General features: G+C 47.7%; 1 protein-coding gene across 2 annotated transcripts in view; it reads right to left on the minus strand.

The window, feature by feature from the left end:
* LOC111859731 (voltage-dependent T-type calcium channel subunit alpha-1I-like) overlaps positions 1-17,418 on the minus strand; it is a 170,010-nt gene that overhangs the window by 29,995 nt on the left and 122,597 nt on the right. For both annotated transcript variants that reach the window (XM_023842701.2, XM_023842702.2), the window contains 17 exons: positions 16,794-16,911; positions 16,513-16,668; positions 16,217-16,307; positions 15,117-15,277; positions 14,227-14,694; positions 13,054-13,154; positions 11,859-11,982; positions 11,704-11,772; positions 10,248-10,426; positions 9,938-10,064; positions 9,370-9,495; positions 9,034-9,123; positions 7,557-7,749; positions 6,769-6,920; positions 6,427-6,536; positions 4,441-4,574; positions 3,896-3,966 (listed from right to left, as the gene is read on the minus strand). In XM_023842701.2, coding sequence (XP_023698469.2) covers positions 3,896-3,966; positions 4,441-4,574; positions 6,427-6,536; positions 6,769-6,920; positions 7,557-7,749; positions 9,034-9,123; positions 9,370-9,495; positions 9,938-10,064; positions 10,248-10,426; positions 11,704-11,772; positions 11,859-11,982; positions 13,054-13,154; positions 14,227-14,694; positions 15,117-15,277; positions 16,217-16,307; positions 16,513-16,668; positions 16,794-16,911 — 2,470 coding nt within the window. The remainder of the gene's footprint in view (positions 1-3,895; positions 3,967-4,440; positions 4,575-6,426; positions 6,537-6,768; positions 6,921-7,556; positions 7,750-9,033; positions 9,124-9,369; positions 9,496-9,937; positions 10,065-10,247; positions 10,427-11,703; positions 11,773-11,858; positions 11,983-13,053; positions 13,155-14,226; positions 14,695-15,116; positions 15,278-16,216; positions 16,308-16,512; positions 16,669-16,793; positions 16,912-17,418) is intronic.

The raw sequence follows: 17,418 nt of genomic DNA on the forward strand, positions 1-17,418 counted from the left end.
TTCACTTTCTGCTCCATTTTTTTGGTGCGGGGGGTAACTGACCTTTCACTGGGAGTTTCACTGGCTGAACTTTATCAAACTTGGGTCTCGCATCTCTAATTGACAATTGACCCCCCCCCCCACACACACACACAGACACACACACACACACGTGTGCACAGATGGCAACGCCTCACAGCTACATGGTAGGCAAACTTTACCGGTTCCCTAAATACGAGCAGATGTTCGGAGCTAAAGGCGAATTTCCCGAAGGGGGCGTTTTTGCAAACGGACGGTGGGTTCGAGGCTGAGCCCATGCCGCATGCCGCATGGTGGTGCCGCATCTGTCACCGTATCCCTGAGCAGCCTGCAGACTTCAGGCCAAGTACCGGGCGAGAGCCAGCACTTAAAGTGTCACATCTGTCCCTTACAGCAAGCTCGTGGAGCAGACCGGGGTGAGACACAACCCAAAGCAGAAAACCACATAAGAAAAGACTCCCCTCTGAAGACATCTTCACCCAAAGCGAGGATGTGCAATTGAAGATATCAGCCAACTGGAGCCAAGCACCATCACTGTGACTGGGGAAGAAACGGGCAGCTGATTCACAACAACGGCTTGGGTGAAAGACCTGGAAATGCTGCAAAATACAACGGTTTGTATTTCATGATGGAGGGGCCTCTGTTTCTTGATTTCACAGAATATGCCAAAAATATTTACAGCCATTTTCCAGCAGTGCTGGCAGCCAAAAGCTGTGTTTGTTTTGGAGCAGCATTTTCTGACCAATACCAAGGTCTTAGGGCATCATCAGCAGGTCAGGGAGACCTTATGCATGGTTCTGTAGCTGTGCCAATGCGATTTCTCTAAATACTTAAAGCAGAGCCATATAAATAATAGCCCAGATATCCTAAAAACAAATCTCAATACACTGAGCGGTACGTTGAAAGAGGGACAATGCATCCGAACACCCAAGAACCATACGTCAGAATCAGTGATATGAAATCAATGTGAGCTGTTTATGAGGCTGCACGGTCGATGGGAAAGCCTCTTCTGCTATTCGCACGCACATGTTTTCGTTGCGACTGCTGTTTGGCAAGAAATTCGTGGGTTTGAGAGTAGTGCGCACGAAAAAGCTGCATTTTCTGTGGATCTGAGGGGTGTTGACAGTGGAAATAAAATGCTTTGGTAAAACTCGGACAGATTACTGTGAAATCACCTTGAAGTAAAATGTAGATTATTTGTAAGACAGCAGCTTTTAAATATGTCTAAATAGAATGCACTTGGAAATGTGGCGGGATGATCTTGTTTGATTTCTTGTCACCTGCACGAATGGATTTACCACTGACCGTCATTTCTTGTTTCAGGTAGATATAGGAGTTTGTGTGTTATGCTGTGTTTTTGTTTTTTTTGACGTTGCTTCACGATTCGTTCTTCTCCATTGTTGTAGTGCTGGTACTGTATGAGTGATGCTGTCTGTCCGAGATTCTGCTTTTACCCGAAGGCAGTCCCTCCCCAGCAGAATAGTACAGGGAGGGGGGCAATGGAGTGGACCACAGTACTAATCTGATTCCAGTGCTCAGCATAATGACACAGATGGAGTGTGGACGGCACAGGTCCCCAGGCAATGTGCTGCTTGAGTGTTCCGTGACCTCAGTGCCCCGAGAGTCAAGAGATGCAGACTGTCCCCTTGGCAAATGTGGCATGTTGACAGAGATACCCTGAGGAACCTTGTTGATGGATACCTACATTTGTTATTGACCCATCACTCTCAGTGACAAAACGCTCAAAAAACAAACTACTGCATAAAAAGGGAACTAGTACACAGGAAAAACAACAGCCAGACTACTGTACAATCTGGAAGTAAATAGGTTAATCTAGGACAGTAAATAGATTAATCTAGGACAGTGTTTGCCAATGCATCAACCGCAAGCTACTAGTAGCCATCAGAAAGCCAATGAGTAGCTCTCATTAGAACTTAGATCAATTTTAGGGTTGCAACTACTGGTGGTGGGGGGGTCACTGTTGTTGCATTACAGGTTTTTGCTCCTGAGCAAAAATGAGGACTGTCAAGGGGTCCCCAGGCACTGGGTCATAGAACACTGATGTATCAAATATGTAGCTCCACAGATCATTCTGTAAATAAGGTTGGAGGCCCCTAAAGTACATGATGGAACAAAACCTCAGATAATCTGTTACTGACCCCTGAAGAAAACATTGAACATTGAAAATACAACTATAATATTATTTTTAATTTGAGCACATGGATGTCTTGCTGTCTGTTATTGTGTTTTCCCAGCTGAGAAGCATGGAAGTAAAAGGTGAAACACAATTCTGGACCTCTGTGGACATTCTGACAGTGGTTAAAGCTGTCTTTGAAGTCCAAAATGACAGGAGAGTGCAGGAAGCTTCCATCCCTACACATGACAAACAGTGGTGACTTTCTTCATCACCCTCCCGCTTAATCACTTCCCAAAAGCTCCTGAGATACACACAAGGCCTGAGAAGCCTGAGGCTGAGCCGATTGCAGAACGCCGTGAAACATTCTCTGAAAAAAACGGGAAGATGTTCTTTGTATTCTTACAAAAATGCATGAATATATTTTTACCTGTGAAGTATTGGAAGTACATCAACACTTTTTAAAGCTTTAAATAGTTTTTAGCCAATGGTTATATACACTGCATACTTGTATATCCATCCATCCATCCATCCATCTATCCATCCATCCATCCATCCATCTGTCTGTCCATCCATCCGTCCATAGCTGCTTCTCCAATACAGATTCATGGTCAGTCTGGAGCATACCGCAGAAAGCACCTCTCACTCTGACTAGTGAGGCTTCAAGCAACATGGATCATCAGATTGCCATCTCATTCAGAACACAGCAACACAACCAGATAGGTATTTCATTAAGCATAAAACAATGGCATGAGCACTCAAGGTTGCCAAGGAAACCACATCCAGTTCAAACCCAGCCCACTGGGCCCAGAACCAACATATTCAGGCTACACTTCAGACCTGAACTTCTCTAGGTATTTAATCTGTGCTACAGTAACAAATCCTGGAATATCAGATTCAGCTTACAAATTTGAAACCAATCCATCCATCCATCCATCCAATAAACACTTATCCCGATCAGGGTTGCCAGGGGACCCTAAGCTTATCCTAAGCAGCATCTAACACAAGGCAGGACTCATGTTTTATTTGTTCATATCATTCAACACATTTAATGTTTTCTTCTTATTTTTTTTAAATTTGCCATATTTTGTTTTATTTATATTTTGCTGCAAATGTTTTGCTGTATCTACTGAACACCTGCTACTGTCAAGGGACTTTGTTTCATGCAACGACTCATAACTCACATCAGATAAGAACATCTGCCACATTCACCTCTATAAATGCAATCGCTTGTTTACAGTATGGCACGTTTGCATACTTCAAGCACAGCGCTACAACACGATGACTGTGCATGCTGCGCATCTCGCCTTGGACCTCTCTGTGTTCTGGGCAGAGCGAGGGTAGGCCAGGCGAGGTCTCGGTCGGGGATGCCCCCTGCTGTCACAGCGATTTGCTGTCACATGACACCCAATGGCCATTTGCTAAAAAGCTGTGAAGATGCAAGGAGACGCCTGGAGATTTGGCACAAATAAGGGGGCACTTCTTCGGTCCACGTTTTTAAAGATTTAGAATTAAGTCACGACAGCTTTGTGTTTTGTTTTGGGCTAGAGAAGAAAAATGGTTGTTTTCCGTGCAATGCATCTATATCAAAAAATACATTTTTAATACAAAAAAAAAATAAAAATTAACAGGTGAGCTTGAGGCTGGACCAGAATGCTATGTCAAGCTTAGCTGAGAAGATGAGGCAAGTATGCAGGTTTGTGTGTGTGTGTGTGTGTGTGTGTGTGTGTGTGTGTGTAGTACCTGCGGCAGGGCTTGTACTACAGTATCCAAGAGGGCTCGCATTCCTGTGGCCATTTTCAACAGCTTCAGCACTGTAGAGGAGGCAGAGGAAGAGCGGAGGGTGAATTTAGGAAAGGTAACCTGAGGAAGATGCGAAGAGGCAAAGCACAGCAAATTAAAATCTTTCTAGGAAATTCCAGTGGTCTGATTCTTAGAAAATGTAATTTTAGGAACCACAAAGGATTAGAGGTCGCTGCTCACATCACCAACCACTGGCTTGTTCATAACAGGCAGGTAGAGTCTGGAGATCAGAGAAGCATCTAAGAAGTTCTGCACATTCACATGCAACACGGAGACCTCCTACTCCGACTCAGCATTACAATGCAATGCCTTTGATTTCACAGCCATCTATTGTGATGTATGTCAGCGTTACCTGATCTGCCTGCCTGCTGATGAGTCACGAGTCAAAGCACGAGTCAAAGCAGACGGGCACAGTGCAGCGGCCCTGCCGAGAGGGGTATGACAGCTGAAAGTTCTGCTGCTGGTTCTGTGCAGAAGGGACTCACCACGCGCGATCCGCAGCACCCTCATGATGCGTATGATGGTGGGGTTGATAGGCAGTGAGGCGTTAATCTCGATCTCCTCCAGTGTGATGCCCATCACTGACAGCAGCACAATGGCCAGGTCCAGCTGGTTCCACCTGTGGGGGGGGGGGGGGGGTCACAGGTGATGCCTCAGTTCCCATGGTTGACTCCCTTGGCATTCCACAACTTTATGATGCTCTAACAATGATCATCGGCGAGGTGGCTGAGCTCATGCTGGATGGAATTAGCTTCCGCCAGGCATTTCAGGGGCGGCAGTGACTGAAACTTGGTGGTGATGCTCCTGGAAGCCGAGTGGAGCAGGACCGCCCATGAGCAAGACCGCCCGTGAACAAGACCGCCCATGAGCAGGACCGCCCGTGAACAAGACCGCCCATGAACAGGACCGCCCGTGAGCAAGACCGCCAGTGAACAGGCCCGCCCGTGAACAAGACCGCCCGTGAGCAAGACCGCCCATGAACAGGACTGCCCGTGAGCAGGACCGCCCATGGCATCCAGCAGACTGGAGACGCCCCGAGATGCATACCGCTGACGCAGCTGTGCTCCCTACCTCCCCCGGGACGTCACCTGTCGCAGGGTTCTGCTCTTTGATCTGAGCGAACATCTGTGCGCCTGTTTTTCATTACACACAACCCCCCCGCCCCCCCCAAACCCCCCACCTGCAATTTCCATAGGAGGTGTTGTTTATTAATTATTAATTTATTTGGAATGCTGCATCTAGCAAATTAACCTATTTATAAAGCAAGGTGTCATTTATTCAGCTAGACACCGAGATTCAGGTTGAGTAGCATTTCTGAATAAGAAGTAAACGCGCTGAATGCAGTCTGCGACATCCTGACCTTATGTCTAGTTCCTTAACCGTTTCCCCTTGATCTGCGGTTCGCCTACATGCAACGTGCTGATGTTTGAAACGCAAAGCCAGGGCGCCTCTATAAATCCACCTGATCCAGGTCCCATCTCTCCGATGGCCTGTATTACATTTACTGCCGGCCTCCTTCTTGTCCTACTTCCTGTTTACACGAGCCCCTGGTGACGGTAACTAATGACACGGCCATGAACATCCCCGCAGCCCCCACCTATCTTGAAGGTCTGAGTTAATCCCCCTGGCTGGAGAACGGTGATGGAGAACGGCAGCGCTGTGTTCACAGAAGATATGACCAGACTCCATACATTATACTTTTCCATGTGGCGCATTTAAAGCAACTTAAGATTTTAATGGATGGTAAAGAGGATTAAATGTAGCTAATTAATGGATCATGGTAAAATACATAGAGTGGAAAAAATATGGCCCCAGGGTTATGAAGAGCGGAGAGCCCATACTAGGAAGCACTCAGATACAACACACAGAACACATGCAACACGGGGAGAGCATGTACACAAACAAGCAACACACACACACACACACACACACACCCCAGATAACTTAAAGGAACCTGCACATGAAGCTGAACCACCAGAAATATCTCATTAATGTTGCTGGTCCACCAGCACTGAAATACAACATATGCTGGTATTTGCAAAATGCATTATGCTGGTCATGCTGGTAACCATCTATTCTGGTCTATGCTGGTTGTTTCAGCAGGACACACACACACACACACACACGCACAGCGGGGAAAAGATTCAAACACCCAACTGTGGATGCGCGATGCAATTGTCCACTGAGTCACCACAGCACCATATGATGGTACTGCTACTATTCCTTCAGTGAGCCACAAGTACAGAGTTTGTTTAGAAACAAGACTGGCTGTACTTAACTATTAAAATGCCATTTATTCAGGTCACTGCAGGAGATGCAATCACAATATATACCTTGATATATAAAGCAGGAGAATGCAAGTGAATATGGAAATGATTACTAGGACAAGCATGAATTTGTCACGTGGTGCGATAGGAAAGTGGCTCCACGCACAGGAATGGGCCCGAATCTGGTTAGGCACGGTGCTGTACCTGTCCTTGAAGAACCGACGGAAGCCAAAGGCGGTGAATTTCAGCACGGCCTCCAGCACAAAGGTGGTGGTGAAGAAGTAATTACAGTACTTGAGGGCCGTCTCCAAAGACTGGCAGAGAAAGAGAAGGAGGGATTCAGACATGGCAATGTTTCTGCGCCATTTTCACAGTGATAACAAGCAAGACGCCGGAGAAAACAGGACAAGACAACAAACACAGTGGATGCAGACGATCGTGCTCTGCGTACACAGATAAACAAGGGTGTATGGTACAGAAGGACCCCCAAATGCCCAGGGTAGAGAAGGTAAAGGGTGGTGGATAAATGTAGCTGGAAACACTCACACGTGGCTGGCTGTAGTGCTCCAGCGACATGGTCACCACGTTGAGGCAGATGATGAAGGTGATGAAGAGGTCCAGGTAGTGGCTGGTGCACAGGGTGTGGATCATCAGCCGCACATGGCTGTAGTTGGAGTAGTAGGGCAGTTTCTGTGCCTCTGTGAGGGGTGTGGGGGGCAGGGAGTGAGGGGAGCCACCCGAGGAGGGGCATGGAGGTGGGGGAGAGAAGGTCAGGCATGGTGAACCATCTCCGGGGAATTACCCGACCTCACTGACCCGAGGCTGTCCGGTGAGTAAAACAGGCCAAATCACATGATGACTAATTACCCCCAGTGGTCAACGTAGAGGACACATATTACTGGGCCTTCCTTCCCAATACCAAGAATGCAAATAATGCAAATAATGCAAATATGTGGTCTTGGCAAGAGCGGTCTTGCTACCTTGGCTCCCAAGAATGAACTTGTGGCACAATAAATCATAAATTGGTCTTGTTTGGCAAAGATGTAACCGATGCATCCTTGATGTTTGGCGCAGGGCAAGAACAACATCCAAGGATTTTTACTGTCCTCTGTACTTCTGTTCTTGGTATTGGAACTGGTCTTCAGCAATGGAAGGTGAAGTAAAATGGGTACGTAAGACCACAAGTACGCATATAGAGAAACACCTCCCATACTTCTTTGTCAGCCTTAAGTACCAATGCCTGTTGTTTAATCCTCTCTGCTGAATCATGTGTTCATTTCCTCTCCAGCCATTTCTGCCTCTCCCCTCCCCCTTGTGCCCATTGGCCCCCTTACTCCGCCTCTTCTTTTCCATGCGCCTCAGCCGCTTCTCCTCCCGCCGCTTGGCCTCCTCCACCTCCTGGTGCTGACGACACTTGTGGAAGTTCTCCACCACCACGCCCACAAACATGTTGAGCACGAAGAAACTGACGATGAGGAGGAACGAGATGAAGTAGAGCAGCATCCAGGGGTTGTGGTTGGTGATGGGCTGGGAGGGGGGTGGGGGGGGGGTTAAATGGAGGAGAGGTACAAAAGAGGATTAGGAGAGGGGGTGAAAGGTGTTGGATTAGCCTTGCTGGTCAAATACTAGACAAGTTAGAGAGATCATCAACACTGAACACAGTCTGTCCTTGAAAGAAGGGATAAGGGCTGCTCATAAGAGGCAGGCGGAGGCTGGAGATCTGAGAAGCATCTAAGAAGTTCTGCACATTCACATGCAACACATGGAGACCTCTACTCCTACTCAACATTACAATGCAATGCCTTAGATTTCACAGCCATCTATTGTGATGTGTATAAGGGACCTGGTTTATTATATTTAAACTTATCCCTTCATTTATAAAGGGGCAATTCTATGATTCTATTTAAGGTGGGGGGCATAAGAAGGACCATAATTCATAAAGTGGAGCCAACCTTATCATTGCCAATGATATGTTTTGAATTAGTGATTGACAGGGGAGGGGGAACTGTGGGGGCCAATCATCTTTCAGCTGGGGCCAGAACCCCCTGAGGACCCACCCCTAATATAAGCCCCAGCATTTTCATTTTCAGGTCCCAACACACTTTTGTGGCTGCTACAAGAACAGACAACAGGACGCTGAACTAGTAGATGCGTTTCACTCCTCGTACACATGTAGGGCTGGAGCTAAACTCCACTCGGGCGGAATCCCTCGCCGCTTCACTCTGCTGCCTTGCGTAATCGCGCTCGACACCACTCCGCCAGGACCTCGTTATCGCATCTCCCCCATTCCCCAGCAGCCGTGTAGCATCTGGTGCGAGCGACTCGCGGCTCTGGGTCGGGTCCAGAATGCTGCGGAGCTGTCTCTTAGAAGCCGTCGAGTCAGGGGTCAAGGCTGGTGGCCGGCCCTTTAAGCACGCATGCTTTTCACTGGAGTTATCGACTCGTTTACGATCAATTGGTGAAGCCAACCAGAGAATTCAATCGCTGTGATTTTTTTCCCTCTTTCTCATTGATCATTAGGTTAATTATCATTAAACGTGGATGGAGGGCCCTAATATTTACTCAGAGTTATTCTGCTCTGTAGAAGAAGAGTATTACGACAAAAAATAATGTTGCATTTTTGCTGAAGCAGAGGAAATCATGCTGGAAATAAGAATTGATACCGTTTTCATTTGCTTATCGTGTGTCCAGAGTGACTTTGAAGTATCACACTTACAACTGGAAGCATCTTAAATAATCACCTTGTGGCTTTCAGCTCCACCTGACGCTCCCCGATCGCGTGGCGTTTGCGTTCCCCGAACCAAGACTCACCTGCTGATCGATGCCCACGGCGTCCAGGCCATGGTACATGATGTTGACCCAGCCGTCCTTCGAAGCCAGCACAAACAGGGACATCAGGGCCTGCGGTACAGATCACACATGCACGCACGCATACAGACACCCACACACACACACACACACAGACGCCAGGTCCATACAGACGAAGGCACGCGAGGAATTTGAGCCGGCACGTAGACACGCAAGCACACACATACACAAACACGCATACAGACGAATGGTCATTCGGCACGCTGGGAATGGATGTAAACAACTGCCTGCATTGAAAGTTGTTCCCCCTAGGGATTTGTGAAGGGAAGACTACATTACCTGCCCAAGGTTGTCAAAATTGTACTTGTGATGGACCCACTTGTAATTGGCTGTGAGGCAGTCGGACTTGTTCGTGACGTTCTTCACGTCTGGGCCCAAGCAGTAGAAGAACTTGCCTTTGAAGAGCTGAAGGCCACATTTGTTAATCATCACGTATGTCAACTGTGTGATCTCGAAATGGCTCGATTTGAGGCATTTTTAATGGAAATTCACAAACAAAATTAATCTTGTTGGGAGAACATTTTAAAATGGATTTGAGGAATCACTTCTTTACACAGCGTGTAGTTAGAGTATGGAATAGTCTTCCTGTTAGTGTAGCACAAGCTAAAACCCTGGGTTCCTTTAAATCAGAGCTAGATAAGATTTTAACACATCTGAGCTATTAGTTAAGTTCTCCCCAAATGAGCTTGATGGACTGAATGGCCTCCTCTCGTTTGTAAATTTCTTATGTTCTTATCTGTGTATAATTATGTGTATTATACATTCATTAGTATCCATTATGGTCCAAAGACGCATCATGCAGGGAGAATCACTGAGGAACCTACAGTGAGGAAATAGTTGGTCCTACCTGGACTCCCAAAATGCCAAAGATGATGAAGAACGCGCAGCAGATCAGAACAATGTTTCCGATGGGTTTCAGGGAGGTGATCAGGGTCTCCACCACCAACTTCAATCCAGGAGCACGGCTTATAACCCTGAAAAACAGTCCAAAATGAAGAATCTCTGTTTTCTATTTTAGATCCTTAACATGGGCTTTGGGAAGTTCTTTCCAAGTTTGCTCCTTGAGGTTTGTGAGTTTGTTAGTCTTGTAGTAAAACATAAATAATCGCACAGCAATAAGTTTCATTAAGTTTTCGCTTGCAGTTAGACAGCCGTACCTGAGGGGGCGCAGTGTTCGAAGGAGCCTGAGCACACGTAACACTCCCAGGATTTTGGCCCCGCCGGCCATGGAGACCACAATGTCAGCGAGGGACACAAACACCAGGAACCCATCCAGAATGTTCCAGCTGCTGCGCAGGTAGGCCTTCTCTCCTAGGTACAGGCCCATTGATACCACCTGCAGAAGAGCAGACGACAGGAACCAGCAGCTTCTTGATATTGTGTCTCAGTATCATTGTTTACACTTTCGCTAAATAGTTTCCACAATCCAACCCCCAATCCAGCGCATCAGTGGGAACATGCACGCTTAGGTTCACATCCTGCAAGTCACTGCTCAGGGAAGATGGTTGTTTGATCAGTTTGTGGTATCTTGCAGTGTCATCCTTTATGGTTCATAAGAAACAGATTTGCTGAAGCCTTAGTGGTGAAGTACGAGGGATTTCATGGGTAAAACACCTATTTGGATCTATAACGTGGTACTGCTGAAAGGCATATGACTAATGAAGAGTCATAAAAAGTCTTAGACAGAATTATAACATCATTTTACTGATATTTAATTCTTGGCACTGGGTATTCTTAGTGGAGTATTTTATTCAGGTACCTTATTCAATAAACTGAACTGGTTTCCAGGGAAAAAGCAAACAGTGAGTGATAATTCCAAGCCCTTAAACATTATTTCACCCCCTAGATACAAAATGTGATTCGGTGGTGGTGAGGATGTATATCTGAGAGAGCTTGAGAGAGGATTTGAGAGTGTTTTTTTGATATTCATTGGTTTGCTTCCCTAACCCTAACCCTAACCCTAACCCATTCCACCAGGAACACTGGATGTTCAAAAACGCGGTATATCACCTCTTCACAGACCCAAAATGACTTGTGAAAACCAAGTTCAACTGGGGAATATTTTTCACGGTAGCAAGAGAGAACGATGTGATGCTGTCATGGCTGACCAGCCACTCTTTACGAGCCTCCAGTAAAGGCAATTACGACGCCTCCGAAACCATTGCTTGCTTAATCGTCTAACGACCCAGCGACATGGACGATGGGCTTGTCACGCCGGAGCTTTCCTCAGTGCGAATGACGGGGGGGCAGATTGTCTGAATGCGGAATGCTTGGTTTCATTTATTCAGTCGCTTAATTGTTTGTCTGTGGGGAGATTATGCTAACGGAGCAGATCCAGGAAATTCAATATAGTGGTCCTCTCTGGAGGGCCGGAGGCAATGCTGGGCAAATTGGGAACCAACAAGCAGATATCGCGCCAGGGCCAGGCCTCGGAGGCTGAAACATACTGAAAGGGACGGAGGATGCTGGAGACACACAGCGGCTGTATGTAATGCACATGGGAGACACAACAGATTGAATCTCAGAAATTAATTAATATCACTGTCACTTATGTGCAACACCAGATCGATGGACAAGACATACAATAGGAAATAACTCAGTTATGGGGTTTACCTTGACAGTCATCTCTGCCACAAAAATGGCTGTGAAGATGTAGTTGGAGATGGTGAGGAAGAGTCGTTCCTGCATAGAGAGGAGGAGGAGAACTGGGTGACCTTGCTGGAGAGTCCCCTTGCCAAGTCAACCGCCACTGCAATCAGGGGTCTTACCAGGCTTCCCTGGTGGATCTTGGGCCTCTCCAAAGCCACTGTGATGCAGTTGAGGAAGATGAAGGCCAGCACCACATAATCGAAGAGCTTATGTGCAATGACAGATTGACACGTTAACCTGAACCTGTATAAAACACGGGAAATAGGCAGAACGGGAGTGGGGGGGCAGGGCGCGAAATAACTTAATCACCGTCATAATGAGTTGGTATAATTTGCTTTTTGGAGAAAAACCACACAAATTCACCTGCTGTCTAAATATAACCACAAACCCCAGGAACAGATTCAAATTTACACAAACTCACCCACGCACACAGATGGACATACACACACTCTCACAATATTAACGGATCCATCTCGAGAAACTCAATTATCAGCGTAAGTCTCCCCCGCTCGCATCAAATGCGAGGTCACAGAGTACCAAATGCTGTTAGTCTCACCATTGTCATAAGTGGCAGTCAAAAAGCTTTCGATCGATGCGAGGCTTTTATTCGCCTGCACTGGGGGACGCTTTCGGCTACGGCCGCGCCTCCCTACACATGCGGCTCATCGTCTGTAAGCACTTGTTGATAAACAAAGCATGAGAGTTGTCATGCCACCTCTGGAAGGAGATCAATAGACTAATCAAGCTGTTTCTGTGGGGACGCCGAGAGCCGTCTTCCCACTGATTAGCGTAGCGCCTGTTTGGCTTCGCCCTGCGGGGACGGCTTTGTGCCGTGCATGCCTGCTTCAATCATCGGCCCTCGAAAATCTCCGTCAGGAACCAATCACGGTGGTCGCTTAGCCGTGCGGGATTTTTGCGAGGAGTGCTGATTTTGGGTCAGTTAAGCGGTTCCTAGCAGGGGTTCACTGCGAGGCAGACAATATCATACCCAGGGCTGTTGCTAGAGATTCTGGGCCCCATGAAAGCATATTGTATTGGGTCCCCCAATCTACACCAATCCAGTTATGTTCCAAATTTTAAGATTCAGGGGGCCTTGGAATCGTCCTAACTTCACCCCCCCTTACGGCGCCCCCTGATCAGACCATAAAGATCATGGTCTTGTAAAGGTTTAAGGTATGAATCCCAGTAAAGGGAATCGTGCTAAGCATTAGATTGTTAATTATCCATACAAATTTACGGTTAGCTGTGGGAAAAATGCTTCGTCACTTTGCATCGATGTATTAGCTAATTTGGCTCTGAAGAAAGTAGACTTACTTATTCTGTGGGGAGAAGAGGTAGACAGACCAGTCTTCCCGGGTCTCACACCAGTCTGGCCTGTACACCTCTATCATCTTCTGGATCCGAAAGCAGAGACTCTGGGAGGGGGAGGGAGACATTGCAATGTGAGCCAACATGCAGAATCTCCATGGTCGGATATACAGCGGGCCATCAGAGCTGCTAGGTGAATCAGTGCTCTTAGTCAGCGTGTAGATGAGCTGGCACTTGGCAGAAAACAGACGCACACTTGAATCGCACCCCGAAAGCTTCCGCACACGTGTAAAGCACAGCGGGATACTAATGAAGCCAGAGATTGACCCACGCCTGAGGTTAACGTCTGCACGCGTGAGGTGAGCGCGGTAAGAATGATCACGGCGCAATTGAAGGGCTTCCTGCCCCGCGGCCTGCGCTCACGTGTACGTGCCGGTTAATGCGAGCCAGGCGCACGGTGATATTTAGCGTGAACTCTGCCGGTCTCCTGCGTGATGCAGGGCTCAGCACACCGCTTTGCAGCCTCTCAGGCAGTCTCACGAAGTAAATGTCAGACAAAAACCCACCGTGAAACTTACAAGGCATTCCAAGAAAAAAAAAAAAATACATATCAGCCAAGTAAAAAAGAAAAGATAATTGTAGGATACGTATCCTCATCTGCTTCATTTTCCTTTCATGTATCATCAGTCATGTCTGGCTGTCTGTGCTATGACTCAGACAGTTCTTAGCCAAATGACTTACAGTTGGTGTATTCAAAAAATAAAAAGCTAATTTTTTTTTTTTTTATCACTGCACACTATATTATTTCCCGAGGAAACAATTATACCCCAACCGTCATAGATTCATTGTATTCTCCTGAAAAAGTTCTAAAATTCTTTCTGTAACCAAGCAAGTGAACCCTTTCTAGAATTTACTGTAGAGTAGAATTGAGGCCATGTTTAATTGCAGCCCAAGAGTTTGGTTTTCTGTTTTCGACTGAGGTGGTTTAGTTTACATCGACCGAGGTGGTTTAGTTTACATCGACCGAGGTGGTTTCGTTTATATCTCAGCCTGACACAGCCTGGCACTTTGAGGCTTTCGTTACATGAAGCGGCAACACAGGTCACGGACAGAATGGTGATGATGTAATGCTGAGAGGCGTTTGATATGATGACCAGTTACGGTCTCCTCTGTTCTTACGTAGTCTATTTCATCCTCGAGCTCCTGTCTCTCCTTGCATGTGTTGAGCTGTGGGAAAACCTCCCCGAGCAGTTTGGCCTGGGGGGCCGGCGTCTTCCCGTTGCAGTCGTGGTGGTCCCCAGCCCACCCTGGGCTGCTCAGGCCTCCCGAGAAGCTCTTCTCCCGGGGGAGGGCCAGCGGGGGCCCAGGGACCTGCAGCAGCTCGGGGAGCTCTAGGGACAGAGCCCGTCTGTCCCTGTTTGGGGGGAAGTGGCGGGACAGCAGAGATGGGGGAGGAAGAGGTGGCGAGAGAAGGGACTCGTTTTCGGCCGCGTGCAAGGAGCGAGGGCTGCGGGATCGGAGGCTGCCTCCCCCCATCCCAAGACTCCGGGGGGTCCTGCTCAGGCTGTTCCAGCTGGACCTCCGGCTCCATGCAGACTGAGGGAGAGGGCGCCCCCAGTTGTGGTAGAGGGAACTACGCCCCATGCGCTGCAATGCACAAGAAATTGTGTGTGAGCTCAGAAGCCATTTATGGTTTTCGTTCTCTAAATCCTAATAAACACAGAACTCAAAATGGGAAAGTATCTTAAAGTTACGAGTATAAAAGAATTTGATTTCCATGATGTTTGCAGCTGTGCAAATGGCGCACATTTCAAAGGTACGGACATCAGTTACGTATTATCTTGACCAGATGGCAGTAATTCAATCAGCGAATCAGATCGCATCAATAGCAATGCAGCATTCCAGCTACATTACAGTGCGGGAGAGGCAAGAATCGCACTCAGCTCACAAAGCACACAGACACCTGGCACCTGCCTTCAGCTTTAAAACCCAGCAGGCGAGTTTGGGGGGGGGGGGGGGTGCTGTGAAGGGTAGCACGCTTCTCATCGACGCCCGCCCCCTCCACTCACCAGAGACCTGCGATCCTGGCTGGCCTTGCCCAGTGACGTCACGCTGCTCTCCCGTGAACCCCGGGGGAAGGTCAGATGCTCGGGGGGGTACACACCTTTGCCAGCATTCACTGGCACCACCTCCAGGTGCCCGTTAGGAGTGAGGGCACACAGCTTTGGGTCTGGGGGGGAGGAGTAGGTCGCTGTCAGTTCTGAACATGGTCACAGTCATCGAAAAGCACTCCTGTGGTGTATCTCCGCTCCCTGACACTGGTGTTAGATCTGCAACATGTTTCCCGATTAAATAGCGGAACAATTAGATGCGAGTAACAGTTTCTAACCAGGCACAATCTGTGCAAAGAGGAGGCTGATATTTCACACGTATGTAATTAACAACCAGGTGCTATGGATACAAGGGAAACAATCTATTGTATATTTTAAGGAACCACTGCCATTTATTCAAGGACGGTTTCCACATGGTTTTGTTTTGATGTTCCAACCTTTTCGCATGTTTGGTGCAGCTCCTCACACCTTTAGACTGGGCCATCAAAGTGACAGAAAACGAGGCAAGTCGGATCGAAAACTGTTACAAGAGTACAACAGCACTTCCCACCTGGGACCTATTCACTAGTACCAAAGTTTTAGCAGTTACTAAAAATTGCTCAAAGGACAATTCCACTCAAAGAAACCCACAGGGGTCTGTCACTTCGTATTGTTAATAAATATGCATATTTTACAGCAGCAATTCAGGTTAACTATTATGCTCAATGGTCGATCTCTGGCACCTGAATCTTAAACCAGCGGGGACCCACGGACAGTCCGCGGTTTTGTTCCCTCCCAGCTGCCTGTAGGGAGACGGTCCACGCAAACGGTCCAGGTTTCTGTGGAGATATGTGGACTGTCTGGCAGGGAGCTGAGAGGGAGCAAAAATGTGGACAATCTATTTGGTCCCTGAGGACCAAATAGAGAAAGACTGGCTTAAATCAATGAGCAAAGGGGTTGATAGTTCAGCTCTTACATAATGCTGCTTCTGCCAACTGCAGAAAACTGATAAATAAACACAAACACACAAGCATAACTGCAGATCTGAGCTGAGGCCAGAGATTAATGGCGGAAAATACCCGAGAGCTGGAGAGGATCCTTCTGCTTGTCGGTTTCGTCAAAGTTGCAGGAAGACCTGTCATCATCCGAGTAGGACCGATTGGCATCGCCCTGTCAGTGAGGCAGACGGATGTGAAGATGCAGAGAGACGCGAGGGGAGGAGCTGAGAGATAGTATCTCTGACGGTGACTGAATATCAAAAAGGCATCAAAATTTTGACGTGCCTTTAAAAAACAAAAGCCGTTAGACAAAAGCAGACATCAAAGGCTCTACAGTGCGGGATTCATCGGGGTACCGAACAGGCCCCTGTCCTCACCTCCGCTTGGAAACCCTCCACGAGGATGGCCACTAGCAGGTTGAAGAGCACGTAGTTCCCGAACGTCATTAGCGCCACGAAGTAGAGTGCCGCCCAAGGGGAGGTGGAGGCCATGCCATTGTAGAGGACCATGTTCCAGTCCTCCTGAGTCAGAATCTGGAAGTATTTTTACACCGCGCACATGCATAAGCCTGAACACGGCTGCATCTGAAAAATCCCTGGTAATTTGGTGTAATGCGGTGGAATTCTGCCCCTTTGGACTTGAGGTGCGAGCAGGTTACCTGGAACACCGTCACGATGGCCCACAGCAAGGAGTCGAAGTTCTTCCTGTCAGGGACTGTGTCCCCAGCATCTGTCTTCAGGCTGAATTTACACCCGAATATGTGCATCCCGAGAATACTGCAAGCAGAGTGAAGAGGGCGAAATGTGACTGATGACCGCCGAGGGTTAAAAGCGGCCCTCCTAAGTGGGATTCTGCTTCATAAAGCGGAGCGAAACAAGCGGGTCTGCCAAGAACCAGAACCAGCACCAGCGGCCGACGTCCCCTGTGCCAGCTCATATAAATCAGCATCCAATGACCCGTTTAACACACGGTGTCATGTCGATTTAGGCCGGTGTAAGTCGGGGCACCATTTAAAGTGAACCTCGTGTGAAGGACATGCAGTTATACATTAGCGTGAGGTACCGTGTCAAACAGCTTAGTTTTATATAGGGGCGCAGATGCTCCTCCCCAAGTTATGTGGGGACCTCTGATCCACCCCCACCCCACCTTGGAGGGAGAAGAATCAAAACTATAATAAAGAAATACCATCCCTAAAAAAGGTTTGACGTCTAAACGTCTGACCTCATCAAACTGCGTCGACCGTCACAAACTACTCAGAGCATGTTTGCTGCAGGCAGGAGTCC

Source organism: Paramormyrops kingsleyae, chromosome 5 (genome assembly GCF_048594095.1).
Source record: "Paramormyrops kingsleyae isolate MSU_618 chromosome 5, PKINGS_0.4, whole genome shotgun sequence".
Taxonomy (NCBI): domain Eukaryota; kingdom Metazoa; phylum Chordata; class Actinopteri; order Osteoglossiformes; family Mormyridae; genus Paramormyrops; species Paramormyrops kingsleyae.